This window comes from Carcharodon carcharias, chromosome 14 (genome assembly GCF_017639515.1).
Source record: "Carcharodon carcharias isolate sCarCar2 chromosome 14, sCarCar2.pri, whole genome shotgun sequence".
NCBI lineage: Eukaryota > Metazoa > Chordata > Chondrichthyes > Lamniformes > Lamnidae > Carcharodon > Carcharodon carcharias.
This window is the reverse complement of record NC_054480.1, coordinates 125,528,056-125,545,120: the sequence shown is the minus strand read 5'-3', so window position 1 is coordinate 125,545,120 and position 17,065 is coordinate 125,528,056. Positions and strand designations below refer to the sequence as shown.

At 43.2% G+C, this 17,065-nt stretch overlaps 1 protein-coding gene across 1 annotated transcript in view; it reads left to right on the top strand.

The window, feature by feature from the left end:
- tmem59l (transmembrane protein 59-like) overlaps positions 1 to 2,553 on the top strand; it is a 30,609-nt gene extending 28,056 nt beyond the window's left edge. The window contains exon 8 of the mRNA XM_041205078.1: positions 1,723 to 2,553. Coding sequence (XP_041061012.1) covers positions 1,723 to 1,734 — 12 coding nt within the window. The 3' untranslated portion in view covers positions 1,735 to 2,553. The remainder of the gene's footprint in view (positions 1 to 1,722) is intronic.
- The last annotated feature ends 14,512 nt before the right edge of the window (positions 2,554 to 17,065 follow it).

Below are 17,065 nucleotides of genomic sequence, written 5' to 3'. Positions count from 1 at the left end.
GACAAGGACAGAGATTCTGGGGTTGTGGTCAGGAGTGGGACCTCTCCTGCACCCCCACCCCTCCTCCTCCCCCTCCGCCCCACCCCACAGTGGCTCCCCTACTCAAACCCCCTCCCCAAGGCTGGTGACATATTGGAACCAAAGATGCCAACTCAGCAGAACTTGGAAAACTCAACACAAACCTGGAATGGGACCTTGGAGCTTCCTGATTTCAGTGTCATGCTCACTGGTACACTGGGAAACCCAATGTAGGGATACTTTAAAACAGGCATGTTAACATCAAAAGTTCTCTTTAATGGATCTGAAATTAACTGTACTTAAACTCTTTGTGGAAAATCTTAGGAATGTGGTGGAGATGTATTCAGACCTCTCAGTGGACATTGTTAACTTAAAGTTCCCCTTCTGTTAATCTGTGGGAGGAACTGACTAGATGTCTTAATGGAGAGGATTGTTCAGCAGGCCACAGACAGGGCTTTAATAGGTAAAAGACTGCAGAAGGAGGCAGGAGCTGTGCAGACCTGAGGTTAGTGATCATTGTCCACAGCTTCCTGAGGGCTAGTTTTCCGTTAGCACTTTCACAATTTTCAGATCTGAGTGAAACATAACGTTCTTGTGATGTTGGGGGAGGTGATGGTGTAGTGGTATTGTCACTGGACTGGTATTCCAGAGACCCAGGGTAATACTCTGGGGACCCAGGCAGATGGTGGAATTTGAATTCAATAAAAATCTGGAATAATAACCATGAAACCATTGTCACAAGAGCCCATCTGGTTCACTAGTGTGGTCTGGCCTACATTAGACTCCAGACTCACAGCAATAAGTGCTAGCCAGCGACACCCACATCCCATGAGCAAATAAAAAAACTGTGCTGAGGCCCTAACTTTGTGTTTCATTTGTTTTAAATGCTATCTAGCGTCCTTGTGTGGACAGATGTGTTAACATGTGGGTAGAGAGATGCTGCTGCTGAGGCATCCAGAGAGTCTGCTGAATTCTGGCCCAGGTAACATGTGACAGTGAATAAAAGAGGCCATTCTGTAAGCTCCCTGGTTTGAGCTGAGGGGATGAAAGCAGGCAGTTTAAATTCGGACAACACTTGAGATCTTACTGGCTGACATGTTTCAGTCGCCTCCTGGAAGTGGAAGATTCTTTCACTGAGTATCACCTTTTTTCTTTCAAATTTCCCCCCTCTCCTGATGCACATGGGGTGGGGAAGATGGGTGACAGCCTCCTTTGTGGCTCCCCACCCTTGCTGCCCATCCTTCATGTGAGTCTACGTGGGAGAGTGTTGCACGGCTATTTGACTGTGGTCAGTATTGCAATTCAGCTCAATCCAGTTCTTATGTGGCATGTGGACAGTTTGCAGCAGAGTGGGGGATGGGCCGTGTGCGTGCTGGATTCAGGAATGGGAACCCCAGCTGATATTTCACCTCCCTAATTGTGAAGATTGCAGAGGTCAATTGCAAAGCCCCCATCCTGGTGCCCTGACTGATATCAGTTAACCCAACATTGACCAGGAATGGAGCTTGGGGTCTTCCAGGCCTCTGATTTAGGAGCTGGTGCATGTTGTCCAATTATATAACCGTTCCCTTCAGGGCTCAGCATTTCCTTCTATGAAATTCCCAACCATTTTTGTTTTTGTATTATGGAAGGGACAAGTTAAATAAAATGTGGTCGAACTTTAACATTCCGCATTGGTTCCTTGTCCTTCCTTGTCGACCTCAGACTGGATTCTGAATTGGACTAGAGCATCCTGGATTCAGTCACTTCACAAGGCAGCTCTCGACAGCAACCAACAACAACGCAATGCAATCATGGCTCAATCTTGAGGGATAGACTGGAAGAAGTGGACAGGGTTTGAGTGGAAGATATGTAACCAGGACTCTAGCTACTTCATGAACCAAGGAAATCCAGCCCTAGCTTGTTGACCTACCAGATAGCCTTGCTCTCAAACTCATTTTCTATTTAGGTCAACTATCGTTGGACTAATCACAGCCTCCAGACTCTTGCTGCTGGTTGTTCAAACATCAATCCTTGTGGTAATTGGTCAATATTGCCAGCTGCATTATCCACAACCCTCTGCACTCTTCATCCTGCAGTGTTACCAGTTAGAGCCTTGGCTGCTGTCTCACAACCTGGGCAGGGTGTTGCACTACAATTTGTTGCATCCCTCAATGGAGAAGTTTTCCTCCTGGGATTAAACACATCCCTTCATCATCTCACCCTGTCAACATATCCTCCTATTCCTTTCTCATTCAAGTGTTTATCCCATTTCCCCTTACATGTATCTATATGATTCATCTGAACACTCTCTGTGGTAGCGAGCTTCATATTCTCTCCACTTTCTGGGTAAAGAAATTTCTCCTGAATTCCCCATTGGATTTATTTGTGATTATCTTATATATATATATGGCCACTGATACTGGTTTCCTCACAAGTGCAAACATCTTCTCTATGTTTACCCTACTGAGCCCTTCTCTAATTTTGAACACTTTTATCAGGTCTCCCCTTAGCCTTTTTTTTAGGGAAAGAGTCTCGGCCTGTTCAGTCTTTCCTGATAGATATAAACCCTTGGCTCTAGTATCAAAGTTCTAAATGTTTTTATTGCACCTTCTGTAATATCTTTTTTGTAATATGGAAACCAAAACTGTATAATGCTACAAGTGTGGTCTATCCAAAGTTCAATACACATTTAAATCATTTTGCAATTCTAGCCTCTAAAAGTGCTGGCTCTGTTGTTTTTTTATGGCCTTATTAACGTGCATCACAACTTTTAATGATTTGTGAATCTGTTTCCCCAGATCTCTTTGCCTATTTAGACTCTTATTTTCCATTCAGGAAGTTGCTTCCTTATCCCCTCTTACCAAAATGTGCCACCTCACATTTACTTATGTTAATATTCGCTTGCCATTTACACACTTACAGAAATAAAAACAAAAAATGCTGGACATGCTCAACAGGTGAGGCTGCATCTGTGGAGAGAGAGTTAACGTTTCAGGCCCAGATGGACTTCTGTAAACATTGACTGAAGTGATCTATAATCCAGAACAGAAGGCTGAAAACACACAAATCTGTCACAATTTAAATGTAATAAGCTTTGTTGACCAGAATCAGGCCTCGTTCTGAGGGCCTGTACATCCCAAGAATGGGATTAACCACCCGTCACAGCCAGCATGAAGAGCCCCAGGAACCAGATTCACAATTCTAGCTGTGTTCCATCCATCAGATCGCTCTACCCTTAACAATATCTCCTCCCTCCCCAAGCTCACCATTCCCTCCCCATGCAAAGTGCTTTGGGAACATGTTTTATGTGGGTTATGTATTCATTAATCCAATTCTGGAGAGAAAGATTCCCTGAATTTCCGAGAATATAAATTGAACCAATTAACCATTTAGACCCAGTGCAACCAATTTGACAATTAGACAGGACCTCAACACTCATTGTTCATTCAACCTCTGCTTCTAGCAACATGGTTCACAGAAAGAAACAACTGAAAATAGCCAAAGGCTCTTGAATTTGAAAGATATGGCAGGACAGGTTGAACATTCCTGTGGGGCTATGTGGCTCTAACCTGTCAAACGAGATGTACAGGGGATCAGGCATTTAAAAAGCAAGCTGTATTGCAGCCACCAAACCCCGAAGCAGCTCTAGATTCTATCAGGGCACAGATCGACATTCAATTATCTAAAACCAAATAATCTTTCTTAGACCCTAACCTGCTGAATAAACAGTGACTCTGTACAATTAGATTGATTGATCCTTACCCTGAATAAACAGTGACTCTGTACAGTTACAGTGAGGGATCATTCCACTGAATAAACATTGACTCTGTACAGTTACAGTGTGTGACTCTTACCCTGAATAAACAGTGACTCTGTACAGTTACAGTGTGACTGATCCTCACCCTGACTAAACAGTGATGCTGTACAGTTACACAGTGAGTGATCCTTACCCTGAATAAACAGTGACTCTGTACAGTTACACAGTGAATGACCCTAACCTTGAATAAACAGTGACTCTGTACAATTACAGTGAGTGATCCTTACTCTGAATAAACATTGACTCTGTACAGTTACAGTGTGTGACTCTTACCCTGAATAAACAGTTACTCTGTACAGTTAAAGTGTGACTGATCCTCAACCTGACTAAACAATGTTGCTGTACAGTTACAGTGAGTCATCCTTACCCTGAATAAACTAACTCTGCACAGTTACACAGTGTGATACCTACCCTGGATAAACAGTCACTCTCTACAGTTGCACAGTGAGTGACCCTTGCCCTGAATAAACAATGACCCTGTACAGTTACACAGTGTGATCCCAACCCTGAATAAACAGTGACTCTGTGCAGTTACACAGTGAGTGACCATACCCTGAATAAATAGTGACTCTGTACGGTTACAGTGAGTGACCCTTAGCCTGAATATATGGTGCCTCTGTACATTTACACAGTGGGTGATCCTTACCCTAAATAAACAGTGACTTTGTACAGTTACACAGTGAGTGATCCTTACACTGAATAAACAGTGACTCTGTGCAGTTACACAGTGAGTAATCCTTACACTGAATAAACAGAGACTCTGTGCAGTTACACAGTGAGTGACCCTTACCCTGAATAAACTGACTCTGTACAGTTACACAGTGAGTGAATGTTAAACAGAATAAAGACTGACTCTGTACAGTTTCACAGTGAGTGATCCTTACCCTGAAAAAACAGTGACTCTGTACAGTTACACAGTGAGTGACCTATAACCTGAATAAACAATGACTCTGTACAATTACAGTTAGTGACCCTCACCTTGAGTAAATAGTGACTCTGTACAGTTACACAGTGAGTGACCGTTACCATGAGTAAACAGTGACTCTGTGCAGTAAGTGAGTGTTCCTTACCCTGCTGAATAAACAGAGTCTGTACAGTTACACAGTGAGTCACCCTTACCTTGAATATACAATACTGACCTGCCTACCTGGTTAGTACAGATCAGTTACTGTGGAAGTAGCGCCAGTAAAACCTGCATCCGCTGACTCCATGGCTGGAAATTTCCATCCCCTCTGTGGTGGGGCTAATGGGCCATTGGAATCTCCATTTGTATCAGAGTGACTGGACAATCCCGGCAGCTTGAGACTTTGGAATATTCTGGCAGTGTTACTAATCAACGTCACTTCAAAACATGTAATAACATAAAGCCACAGGAACTCTCAAGCTTTGTGTATGACCTAAGGGGCATGTATATTTGATAAGATGAATCAGACCACACTCCATGCCTCATATTCTTATCACCAAATGGAATAGAAAGTCACATGGATAAAATGTAGAATAGTATAATTTAAGTTCGCCCAGGCTACATTTATATAGCATCTTTCACCACAATCTCAGATTTTGCCAAAGTGCTTTACAGGCAATGAAATATTTTTGAAGCGTAGTCATTATCATAATGCACAAAATGTGGTAGGGGGAGCCTCAGAGGGTGGGGTAGAGTGAGTGTGAGGGGTTGTATAGAGAGAGTGTGGTGGGGAAGAGAGATTGTGAGGGGGAGAGAGAGATTCGGGTGGGTGAAGGAGAGTGTGACCCAGCAACAATGGAGGAACAGTGATATATTTCCAAGTCAGGATGGTGAGTGACTTGGAGGGAAACTTCCAGGTGGTGGTGTTCCCATCTCTCTGCTGCCCTTGTCTTTCTAGATGGCAGAGTCATGGGTTTGGAAGGTGCTGTTTAGGGAGTCTTGGTGAGTTGCTTCAGTGCATCTTTTAGATGGTACACACTGCTGCTACTGTGCATCAGTGGTGGAGGGAGTGAATGTTTGTGGATGTGGTGCCAATCAAGCAGGCTGCTTTGTCCTGGATGGTGTCAATCTTCTTGTGCTGTTGGAGTAGGACTTAGCCAGGCAAGTGGGGAGTATTCCATCACATTCCTGACATGTGCCTTGTAGATGGTGGCTTTAGGGAGTCAGGAGGTGAGTTATTCTTGGCAGAATTCCCAGCCTCTGACCTGCTGTTGCCCACAGTATTTATATAGTTCAGTCTCTGGTCAATGGTCGCTGCCAGGATATTGATGCTGGGGGATTCAGCGATAGTAATGTCATTGAATGTCATGGGGAGATGGTCATTGCCTGACACTTGTGTAGCATGAGTGTTACTTGCCACTTGTTAGCCCAAACCTGGATATTGTCCAGGTCTTGCTGCATTTGGACATGGACTGCTTCAGTATCTGAGGAGTTACGAATGGTGCTAAACATTGTGCAATCATCAGTGAACATCCCCACTTCTGACCATATGATGGAGGTAAGGTCATTGATAAAGCAGCTAAAGATGTTTGGGCCTAGGATACTAGCCTGAGGGATTCCTGCAGCCATGTCCCCGGAATGAGAAAATTGACCTCAACAACCTGTGCTAGGTATGACTTCAACCAGTGGAGAGTTTCCTCCCCGATTCCTATTGACTCCAGTTTTGCTTGGGCTCCTTGATGCCACACTTGGTCAAATGCTGCCTTGATGTCAAGAGCAGTCACTCTCACCTCATTTCTGGAGTTCAGCTCTTTGGTCCATGTTTGGACCAAGGCTGTAATGAGGTCAGGAGCTGAGTGGCCCTAGCGGAACCCAAACTGGGTGTCAGTGAGCAGGTTATTCTTACTCCCCATTTTTGCAATCTGTTTTGTTTTCTTTCTCTTTTTTTTCTCCCTTTCTCTTTCGTTCCCCTAAGTAAAGTACTTTAGTTGAATGAGAACAGAACTTCCAACTTGACTGTTGGATTAAAGATGTAGATCCATTTTGCTGTCTTGAGAAGAGCAGCATAAATAGTTAGAAAGACAAAGCTGAAGTAATGAAAATGCTTGGGAAGAAGAGATGACTTTGATTCCTAAACCTCTCCAGCACTGGGAGATTTTCTCCAGCCAGGTCTGGAATCTGAGGGACATAATCCATGCCTCAAATACTTGCTGGTGAATTAATTGCTCCCTGTCTTCTCTCAGCGTTGTGCATATTCTGACATTGAAGGCTTTGGGCTACAGACCAACCCAAGTCAATCCGAGGTTTGAGGACACATTGGGGAAAAACCCTTTTCCTTTTCGAAGCCCTCTCCCTGAAGGCAATGACTTTTGCTGGGGTAAAGTTTACCCTCTTGCAAGCAGCATTCTTTCTGTTTAAGGAGGATGCTTGAATATAGGGGAGGAAGCATCACACCCGTGTTGGATCCTGTCCTCAACTGACAAGGACAGAGATTCTGGGGTTGTGGTCAGGAGTGGGACCTCTCCTGCACCCCCACCCCTCCTCCTCCCCCTCCTCCCCACCCCACAGTGGCTCCCCTACTCAAACCCCCTCCCCAAGGCTGGTGACATATTGGAACCAAAGATGCCAACTCAGCAGAACTTGGAAAACTCAACACAAACCTGGAATGGGACCTTGGAGCTTCCTGATTTCAGTGTCATGCTCACTGGTACACTGGGAAACCCAATGTAGGGATACTTTAAAACAGGCATGTTAACATCAAAAGTTCTCTTTAATGGATCTGAAATTAACTGTACTTAAACTCTTTGTGGAAAATCTTAGGAATGTGGTGGAGATGTATTCAGACCTCTCAGTGGACATTGTTAACTTAAAGTTCCCCTTCTGTTAATCTGTGGGAGGAACTGACTAGATGTCTTAATGGAGAGGATTGTTCAGCAGGCCACAGACAGGGCTTTAATAGGTAAAAGACTGCAGAAGGAGGCAGGAGCTGTGCAGACCTGAGGTTAGTGATCATTGTCCACAGCTTCCTGAGGGCTAGTTTTCCGTTAGCACTTTCACAATTTTCAGATCTGAGTGAAACATAACGTTCTTGTGATGTTGGGGGAGGTGATGGTGTAGTGGTATTGTCACTGGACTGGTATTCCAGAGACCCAGGTTAATACTCTGGGGACCCAGGCAGATGGTGGAATTTGAATTCAATAAAAATCTGGAATAATAACCATGAAACCATTGTCACAAGAGCCCATCTGGTTCACTAGTGTGGTCTGGCCTACATTAGACTCCAGACTCACAGCAATAAGTGCTAGCCAGCGACACCCACATCCCATGAGCAAATAAAAAAACTGTGCTGAGGCCCTAACTTTGTGTTTCATTTGTTTTAAATGCTATCTAGCGTCCTTGTGTGGACAGATGTGTTAACATGTGGGTAGAGAGATGCTGCTGCTGAGGCATCCAGAGAGTCTGCTGAATTCTGGCCCAGGTAACATGTGACAGTGAATAAAAGAGGCCATTCTGTAAGCTCCCTGGTTTGAGCTGAGGGGATGAAAGCAGGCAGTTTAAATTCGGACAACACTTGAGATCTTACTGGCTGACATGTTTCAGTCGCCTCCTGGAAGTGGAAGATTCTTTCACTGAGTATCACCTTTTTTCTTTCAAATTTCCCCCCTCTCCTGATGCACATGGGGTGGGGAAGATGGGTGACAGCCTCCTTTGTGGCTCCCCACCCTTGCTGCCCATTCTTCATGTGAGTCTACGTGGGAGAGTGTTGCACAGCTATTTGACTGTGGTCAGTATTGCAATTCAGCTCAATCCAGTTCTTATGTGGCATGTGGACAGTTTGCAGCAGAGTGGGGGATGGGCCGTGTGCGTGCTGGATTCAGGAATGGGAACCCCAGCTGATATTTCACCTCCCTAATTGTGAAGATTGCAGAGGTCAATTGCAAAGCCCCCATCCTGGTGCCCTGACTGATATCAGTTAACCCAACATTGACCAGGAATGGAGCTTGGGGTCTTCCAGGCCTCTGATTTAGGAGCTGGTGCATGTTGTCCAATTATATAACCGTTCCCTTCAGGGCTCAGCATTTCCTTCTATGAAATTCCCAACCATTTTTGTTTTTGTATTATGGAAGGGACAAGTTAAATAAAATGTGGTCGAACTTTAACATTCCGCATTGGTTCCTTGTCCTTCCTTGTCGACCTCAGACTGGATTCTGAATTGGACTAGAGCATCCTGGATTCAGTCACTTCACAAGGCAGCTCTCGACAGCAACCAACAACAACGCAATGCAATCATGGCTCAATCTTGAGGGATAGACTGGAAGAAGTGGACAGGGTTTGAGTGGAAGATATGTAACCAGGACTCTAGCTACTTCATGAACCAAGGAAATCCAGCCCTAGCTTGTTGACCTACCAGATAGCCTTGCTCTCAAACTCATTTTCTATTTAGGTCAACTCTCGTTGGACTAATCACAGCCTCCAGACTCTTGCTGCTGGTTGTTCAAACGTCAATCCTTGTGGTAATTGGTCAATATTGCCAGCTGCATTATCCACAACCCTCTGCACTCTTCATCCTGCAGTGTTACCAGTTAGAGCCTTGGCTGCTGTCTCACAACCTGGGTAGGGTGTTGCACTACAATTTGTTGCATCCCTCAATGGAGAAGTTTTCCTCCTGGGATTAAACACATCCCTTCATCATCTCACCCTGTCAACATATCCTCCTATTCCTTTCTCATTCAAGTGTTTATCCCATTTCCCCTTACATGTATCTATATGATTCATCTGAATACTCCCTGTGGTAGCAAGCTTCATATTCTCTCCACTTTCTGGGTAAAGAAATTTCTCCTGAATTCCCCATTGGATTTATTTGTGATTATCTTATATATATATATGGCCACTGATTCTGGTTTCCTCACAAGTGCAAACATCTTCTCTATGTTTACCCTACTGAGCCCTTCTCTAATTTTGAACACTTTTATCAGGTCTCCCCTTAGCCTTTTTTTTAGGGAAAGAGTCTCGGCCTGTTCAGTCTTTCCTGATAGATATAACCCCTTGGCTCTAGTATCAAAGTTCTAAATGTTTTTATTGCACCTTCTGTAATATCTTTTTTGTAATATGGAAACCAAAACTGTATAATGCTACAAGTGTGGTCTATCCAAAGTTCAATACACATTTAAATCATTTTGCAATTCTAGCCTCTAAAAGTGCTGGCTCTGTTGTTTTTTTATGGCCTTATTAACGTGCATCACAACTTTTAATGATTTGTGAATCTGTTTCCCCAGATCTCTTTGCCTATTTAGACTCTTATTTTCCATTCAGGAAGTTGCTTCCTTATCCCCTCTTACCAAAATGTGCCACCTCACATTTACTTATGTTAATATTCGCTTGCCATTTACACACTTACAGAAATAAAAACAAAAAATGCTGGACATGCTCAACAGGTGAGGCTGCATCTGTGGAGAGAGAGTTAACGTTTCAGGCCCAGATGGACTTCTGTAAACATTGACTGAGGTGATCTATAATCCAGAACAGAAGGCTGAAAACACACAAATCTGTCACAATTTGAATGTAATAAGCTTTGTTGACCAGAATCAGGCCTCGTTCTGAGGGCCTGTACATCCCAAGAATGGGATTAACCACCCGTCACAGCCAGCATGAAGAGCCCCAGGAACCAGATTCACAACTCTAGCTGTGTTCCATCCATCAGATCGCTCTACCCTTAACAATATCTCCTCCCTCCCCAAGCTCACCATTCCCTCCCCATGCAAAGTGCTTTGGGAACATGTTTTATGTGGGTTATGTATTCATTAATCCAATTCTGGAGAGAAAGATTCCCTGAATTTCCGAGAATATAAATTGAACCAATTAACCATTTAGACCCAGTGCAACCAATTTGACAATTAGACAGGACCTCAACACTCATTGTTCATTCAACCTCTGCTTCTAGCAACATGGTTCACAGAAAGAAACAACTGAAAATAGCCAAAGGCTCTTGAATTTGAAAGATATGGCAGGACAGGTTGAACATTCCTGTGGGGCTATGTGGCTCTAACCTGTCAAACGAGATGTACAGGGGATCAGGCATTTAAAAAGCAAGCTGTATTGCGGCCACCAAACCCTGAAGCAGCTCTAGATTCTATCAGGGCACAGATCGACATTCAATTATCTAAAACCAAATAATCTTTCTTAGACCCTAACCTGCTGAATAAACAGTGACTCTGTACAATTAGATTGATTGATCCTTACCCTGAATAAACAGTGACTCTGTACAGTTACAGTGAGGGATCATTCCACTGAATAAACATTGACTCTGTACAGTTACAGTGTGTGACTCTTACCCTGAATAAACAGTGACTCTGTACAGTTACAGTGTGCCTGATCCTCACCCTGACTAAACAGTGATGCTGTACAGTTACGCAGTGAGTGATCCTTACCCTGAATAAACAGTGACTCTGTACAGTTACACAGTGAATGACCCTAACCTTGAATAAACAGTGACTCTGTACAATTACAGTGAGTGATCCTTACCCTGAATAAACATTGACTCTGTACAGTTACAGTGTGTGACTCTTACCCTGAATAAACAGTGACTCTGTACAGTTACAGTGTGACTGATCCTCACCCTGACTAAACAGTGATGCTGTACAGTTACAGTGAGTCATCCTTACCCTGAATAAACAGTAACTCTGCACAGTTACAAAGTGTGATACCTACCCTGGATAAACAGTCACTCTCTACAGTTGCACAGTGAGTGACCCTTGCCCTGAATAAACAATGACCCTGTACAGTTACACAGTGTGATCCCAACCCTGAATAAACAGTGACTCTGTGCAGTTACACAGTGAGTGACCATACCCTGAATAAATAGTGACTCTGTACGGTTACAGTGAGTGACTCTTAGCCTGAATATATGGTGCCTCTGTACATTTACACAGTGGGTGATCCTTACCCTAAATAAACAGTGACTTTGTACAGTTACACAGTGAGTGATCCTTACACTGAATAAACAGTGACTCTGTGCAGTTACACGGTGAGTGATCCTTACACTGAATAAACAGAGACTCTGTGCAGTTACACAGTGAGTGACCCTTACCCTGAATAAACTGACTCTGTACAGTTACACAGTGAGTGAATGTTAAACAGAATAAAGACTGACTCTGTACAGTTTCACAGTGAGTGATCCTTACCCTGAAAAAACAGTGATTCTGTACAGTTACACAGTGAGTGACCTATAACCTGAATAAACAGTGACTCTGTACAATTACAGTGAGTGATCCTTACACTGAATAAACAGTGAATCTGTACAGTTACACAGTGAATGACCCTAACCTTGAATAAACAGTGACTCTGTACAATTACAGTGAGTGATCCTTACCCTGAATAAACAGTGACTCTGTACAGTTACAGTGTGTGACTCTTACCCTGAATAAACAGTTACTCTGTACAGTTAAAGTGTGACTGATCCTCAACCTGACTAAACAATGTTGCTGTACAGTTACAGTGAGTCATCCTTACCCTGAATAAACAGTAACTCTGCACAGTTACACAGTGTGATACCTACCCTGGATAAACAGTCCCTCTCTACAGTTGCACAGTGAGTGACCCTTGCCCTGAATAAACAATGACCCTGTACAGTTACACAGTGTGATCCCAACACTGAATAAACAGTGACTCTGTACAGTTACACAGTGGGTGCCCATACCCTGAATAAATAGTGACTCTGTACGGTTACAGTGAGTGATCCTTACCCTCAATAAATGGTGCCTCTGTACATTTACACAGTGGGTGATCCTTACCCTAAATAAACAGTGATTTTGTACAGTTACACAGTGAGTGATGCTTACCCTGAATAAACAGTGACTCTGTGCAGTTACACAGTGAGTGACCCTTACCCTGAATAAACTGACTCTGTACAGTTACACAGTGAGTGAATGTTAAACAGAATAAAGACTGACTCTGTACAGTTTCACAGTGAGTGATCCTTACCCTGAAAAAACAGTGAGTCTGTACAGTTACACAGTGAGTGACCGTTACCCTGAATAAACAGTGACTCTGCACAGTTACGCAGTGTGATACCTACCCTGGATAAACAGTCACTCTCTATAGTTGCACAGTGAGTGACCCTTGCCCTGAATAAACAATGACCCTGTACAGTTACACAGTGTGATCCCAACCCTGAATAAACAGTGACTCTGTACAGTTACACAGTGAGTGACCATACCCTGAATAAATAGTGACTCTGTACTGTTACAGTGAGTGACCCTTACCCTGAATAAATGGTGCCTCTGTACATTTACACAGTGGGTGATCCTTACCCTAAATAAACAGTGATTTTGTACAGTTACACAGTGAGTGATCCTTACACTGAATAAACAGTGACTCTGTGCAGTTACACAGTGAGTGAATGTTAAACAGAATAAAGACTGACTCTGTACAGTTTCACAGTGAGTGATCCTTACGCTGAAAAAACGGTGACTCTGTACAGTATCACAGTGAGTGACCTATAACCTGAATAATCAGTGACTCTGTACAATTACAGTGAGTGATCCTTACCCTGAATAAACAGTGAATCTGTACAATTGCACAGTGATTGACCCTCACCTTGAATAAACAGTGAGTCTGTACAGTTACAGTGTGTGACTCTTACCCTGAATAAACACTGACTCTATACAGTTACACAGTGAATCACCCTAACCTTGAATAAACAGTGACTCTGTACAGGTACACAGTCAATGACCCTGACCTTGAATAAACAGTGACTCTGTACAGTTATAGTGTGACTGATCCTCAACCTGACTAAACAGTGATGCTGTACAGTTACACAGTGAGTGATCCTTACCCTGAATAAACAGTAACTCTGCACAGTTACACAGTGTGATCTCAACCCTGAATAAACAGTGACTCAGTACAGTTACACAGTGAATGACCCTAACCTTGAATAAAAAGTGACTCTGTACAGTTACAGTGAGTGATCCTTACCCTGAATAAACAGTGAATCTGTACAGTTACACAGTGAGTGACCCTGACCCTGAATAAATAGGACTCTGTACAGTTACAGTGAGTGGTCCTTACCCTGAATAAACAGTGACTCTGTACAGTTACACAGTGAATGACCCTAACCTTGAATAAACAGTGACTCTGTACAGGTACACAGTCAATGACCCTGACCTTGAATAAACAGTGACTCTGTACAATTACAGTGAGTGGTCCTTACCCTGAATAAACAGTGACTCTGTACAGTTACACTGTGTGACTCTTACCCTGAATAAACAGTGACTCTGTACAGGTATACAGTGAATGACCACGACCTTGAATAAACAGTGACTCTGTACAATTACAGTGAGTGATCCTTACCCTGAATAAACAGTGACTCTGTACAGTTACAGTGTGTGACTCTTACCATGAATAAACAGTTACTCTGTACAGTTATAGTGTGACTGATCCTCAACCTGACTAAACAATGTTGCTGTACAGTTACAGTGAGTCATCCTTACCCTGAATAAACAGTAACTCTGCACAGTTACACAGTGTGATACCCTGGATAAACAGTCACTCTCTATAGTTGCACAGTGAGTGACCCTTGCCCTGAATAAACAATGACCCTGTACAGTTACACAGTGTGATCCCAACCCTGAATAAACAGTGACTCTGTACAGTTACACAGTGAGTGCCCATACCCTGAATAAATAGTGACTCTGTACTGTTACAGTGAGTGATCCTTACCCTGAATAAATGGTGCCTCTGTACATTTACACAGTGGGTGATCCTTACCCTAAATAAACAGTGATTTTGTACAGTTACACAGTGAGTGATCCTTGCACTGAATAAACAGTGACTCTGTGCAGTTACACAGTGAGTGACCCTTACCCTGAATAAACTGACTCTGTACAGTTACACAGTGAGTGAATGTTAAACAGAATAAAGACTGACTCTGTACAGTTTCACAGTGAGTGATCCTTACCCTGAAAAAACAGTGACTCTGTACAGTTACACAGTGAGTGACCTATAACCTGAATAAACAGTGACTCTGTACAATTACAGTGAGTGACCCTCACCTTGAATAAACAGTGACTCTGTACAATTACAGTGAGTGAACGTTACCCTGAATAAACAGTGACTCTGCACAGTTACGCAGTGTGATACCTACCCTGGATAAACAGTCACTCTCTACAGTTGCACAGTGAGTGACCCTTGCCCTGAATAAACAATGACCCTGTACAGTTACACAGTGTGATCCCAACCCTGAATAAACAGTGAATCTGTACAGTTACACAGTGAGTGACCATACCCTGAATAAATAGTGACTCTGTACTGTTACAGTGAGTGATCAATACCCTGAATAAACAGTAACTCTGCACAGTTACACAGTGTGAGCCCAGCCCTGAATAAACAGTGACTCTGTACAGTTACACAGTGAGTGACCCATATCCTGAATAAATAGTGACTCTGCACGGTTACAGTGAGTGATCCTTACCCTGAATAAACAGTGACTCTGTACAGTTACACAGTGAATGACCCTAACCTTGAATAAACAGTGACTCTGTACAATTACAGTGAGTGATCCTTACCCTGAATAAACAGTGACTCTGTACAGTTACAGTGTGTGACTCTTACCCTGAATAAACAGTTACTCTGTACAGTTATAGTGAGACTGATCCTCAACCTGACTAAACACTGTTGCTGTACAGTTACAGTGAGTCATCCTTACTCTGAATAAACAGTAACTCTGCACAGTTACACAGAGTGATACTTACCCTGAATAAACTCACTCTCTACAGTTGCACAGTAAGTGACCCTTGCCCTGAATAAACAATGACCCTGTACAGTTACACAGTGTGATCCCAACACTGAATAAACAGTGACTCTGTACGGTTACACAGTGAGTGACCATACCCTGAATAAATAGTGACTCTGTACGGTTACAGTGAGTGATCCTTACCTTGAATAAATGGTGCCTCTGTACATTTACACAGTGGGTGATCCTTACCCTAAATAAACAATGATTTTGTACAGTTACACAGTGAGTGACCCTTACCCTGAATAAACTGACTTTGTACAGTTATACAGTGAGTGAATGTTAAACAGAATAAAGACTGACTCTGTACAGTTTCACAGTGAGTGACCTATAACCTGAATAAACAGTGACTCTGTACAATTACAGTGAGTGAACCTTACCCTGAATAAACAGTGACTCTGTACAGTTACACAGTGAGTGACCCTCACATTGAATAAACAGTGAGTCTGTACAGTTACACAGTGAGTGACCCTGACCCTGAATAAACATTGACTCTGTACAATTACAGTGAGTGACCCTGACCCTGAATAAACAGTGACTCTGTACAATTACAGTGAGTGACCGTTACCATGAGTAAACAGTGACTCTGTGCAGTAAGTGAGTGTTCCTTACCCTGCTGAATAAACAGAGTCTGTACAGTTACACAGTGAGTCACCCTTACCTTGAATATACAATACTGACCTGCCTACCTGGTTAGTACAGATCAGTTACTGTGGAAGTAGCGCCGGTAAAACCTGCATCCGCTGACTCCATGGCTGGAAATTTCCATCCCCTCTGTGGTGGGGCCAATGGGCCATTGGAATCTCCATTTGTATCAGAGTGACTGGACAATCCCACCGGCTTGAGACTTTGGAATATTCCAGTAGTGTTACTAATCAACGTCACTTCAAAACATGTAATAACATAAAGCCACAGGAACTCTCAAGCTTTGTGTATGACCTAAGGGGCATGTATATTTGATAAGATGAATCAGACCACACTCCATGCCTCATATTCTTATCACCAAATGGAATAGAAAGTCACATGGATAAAATGTAGAATAGTATAATTTAAGTTCGCCCAGGCTACATTTATATAGCATCTTTCACCACAATCTCAGATTTTGCCAAAGTGCTTTACAGGCAATGAAATATTTTTGAAGCGTAGTCATTATCATAATGCACAAAATGTGGTAGGGGGAGCCTCAGAGGGTGGGGTAGAGTGAGTGTGAGGGGTTGTATAGAGAGAGTGTGGTGGGGAAGAGAGATTGTGAGGGGGGGAGAGAGATTTGGGTGGGTGAAGGAGAGTGTGACCCAGCAACAATGGAGGAACAGTGATATATTTCCAAGTCAGGATGGTGAGTGACTTGGAGGGGAACTTCCAGGTGGTGGTGTTCCCATCTCTCTGCTGTCCTTGTCTTTCTAGATGGTAGAGTCATGGGTTTGGAAGGTGCTGTTTAGGGAGTCTTGGTGAGTTGCTACAGTGCACCTTGTAGATGGTACACACTGCTGCTACTGTGCGTTGGTGGTGGAGGGAGTGAATGTTTGTGGATGTGGTGCCAATCAAGCAGGCTGCT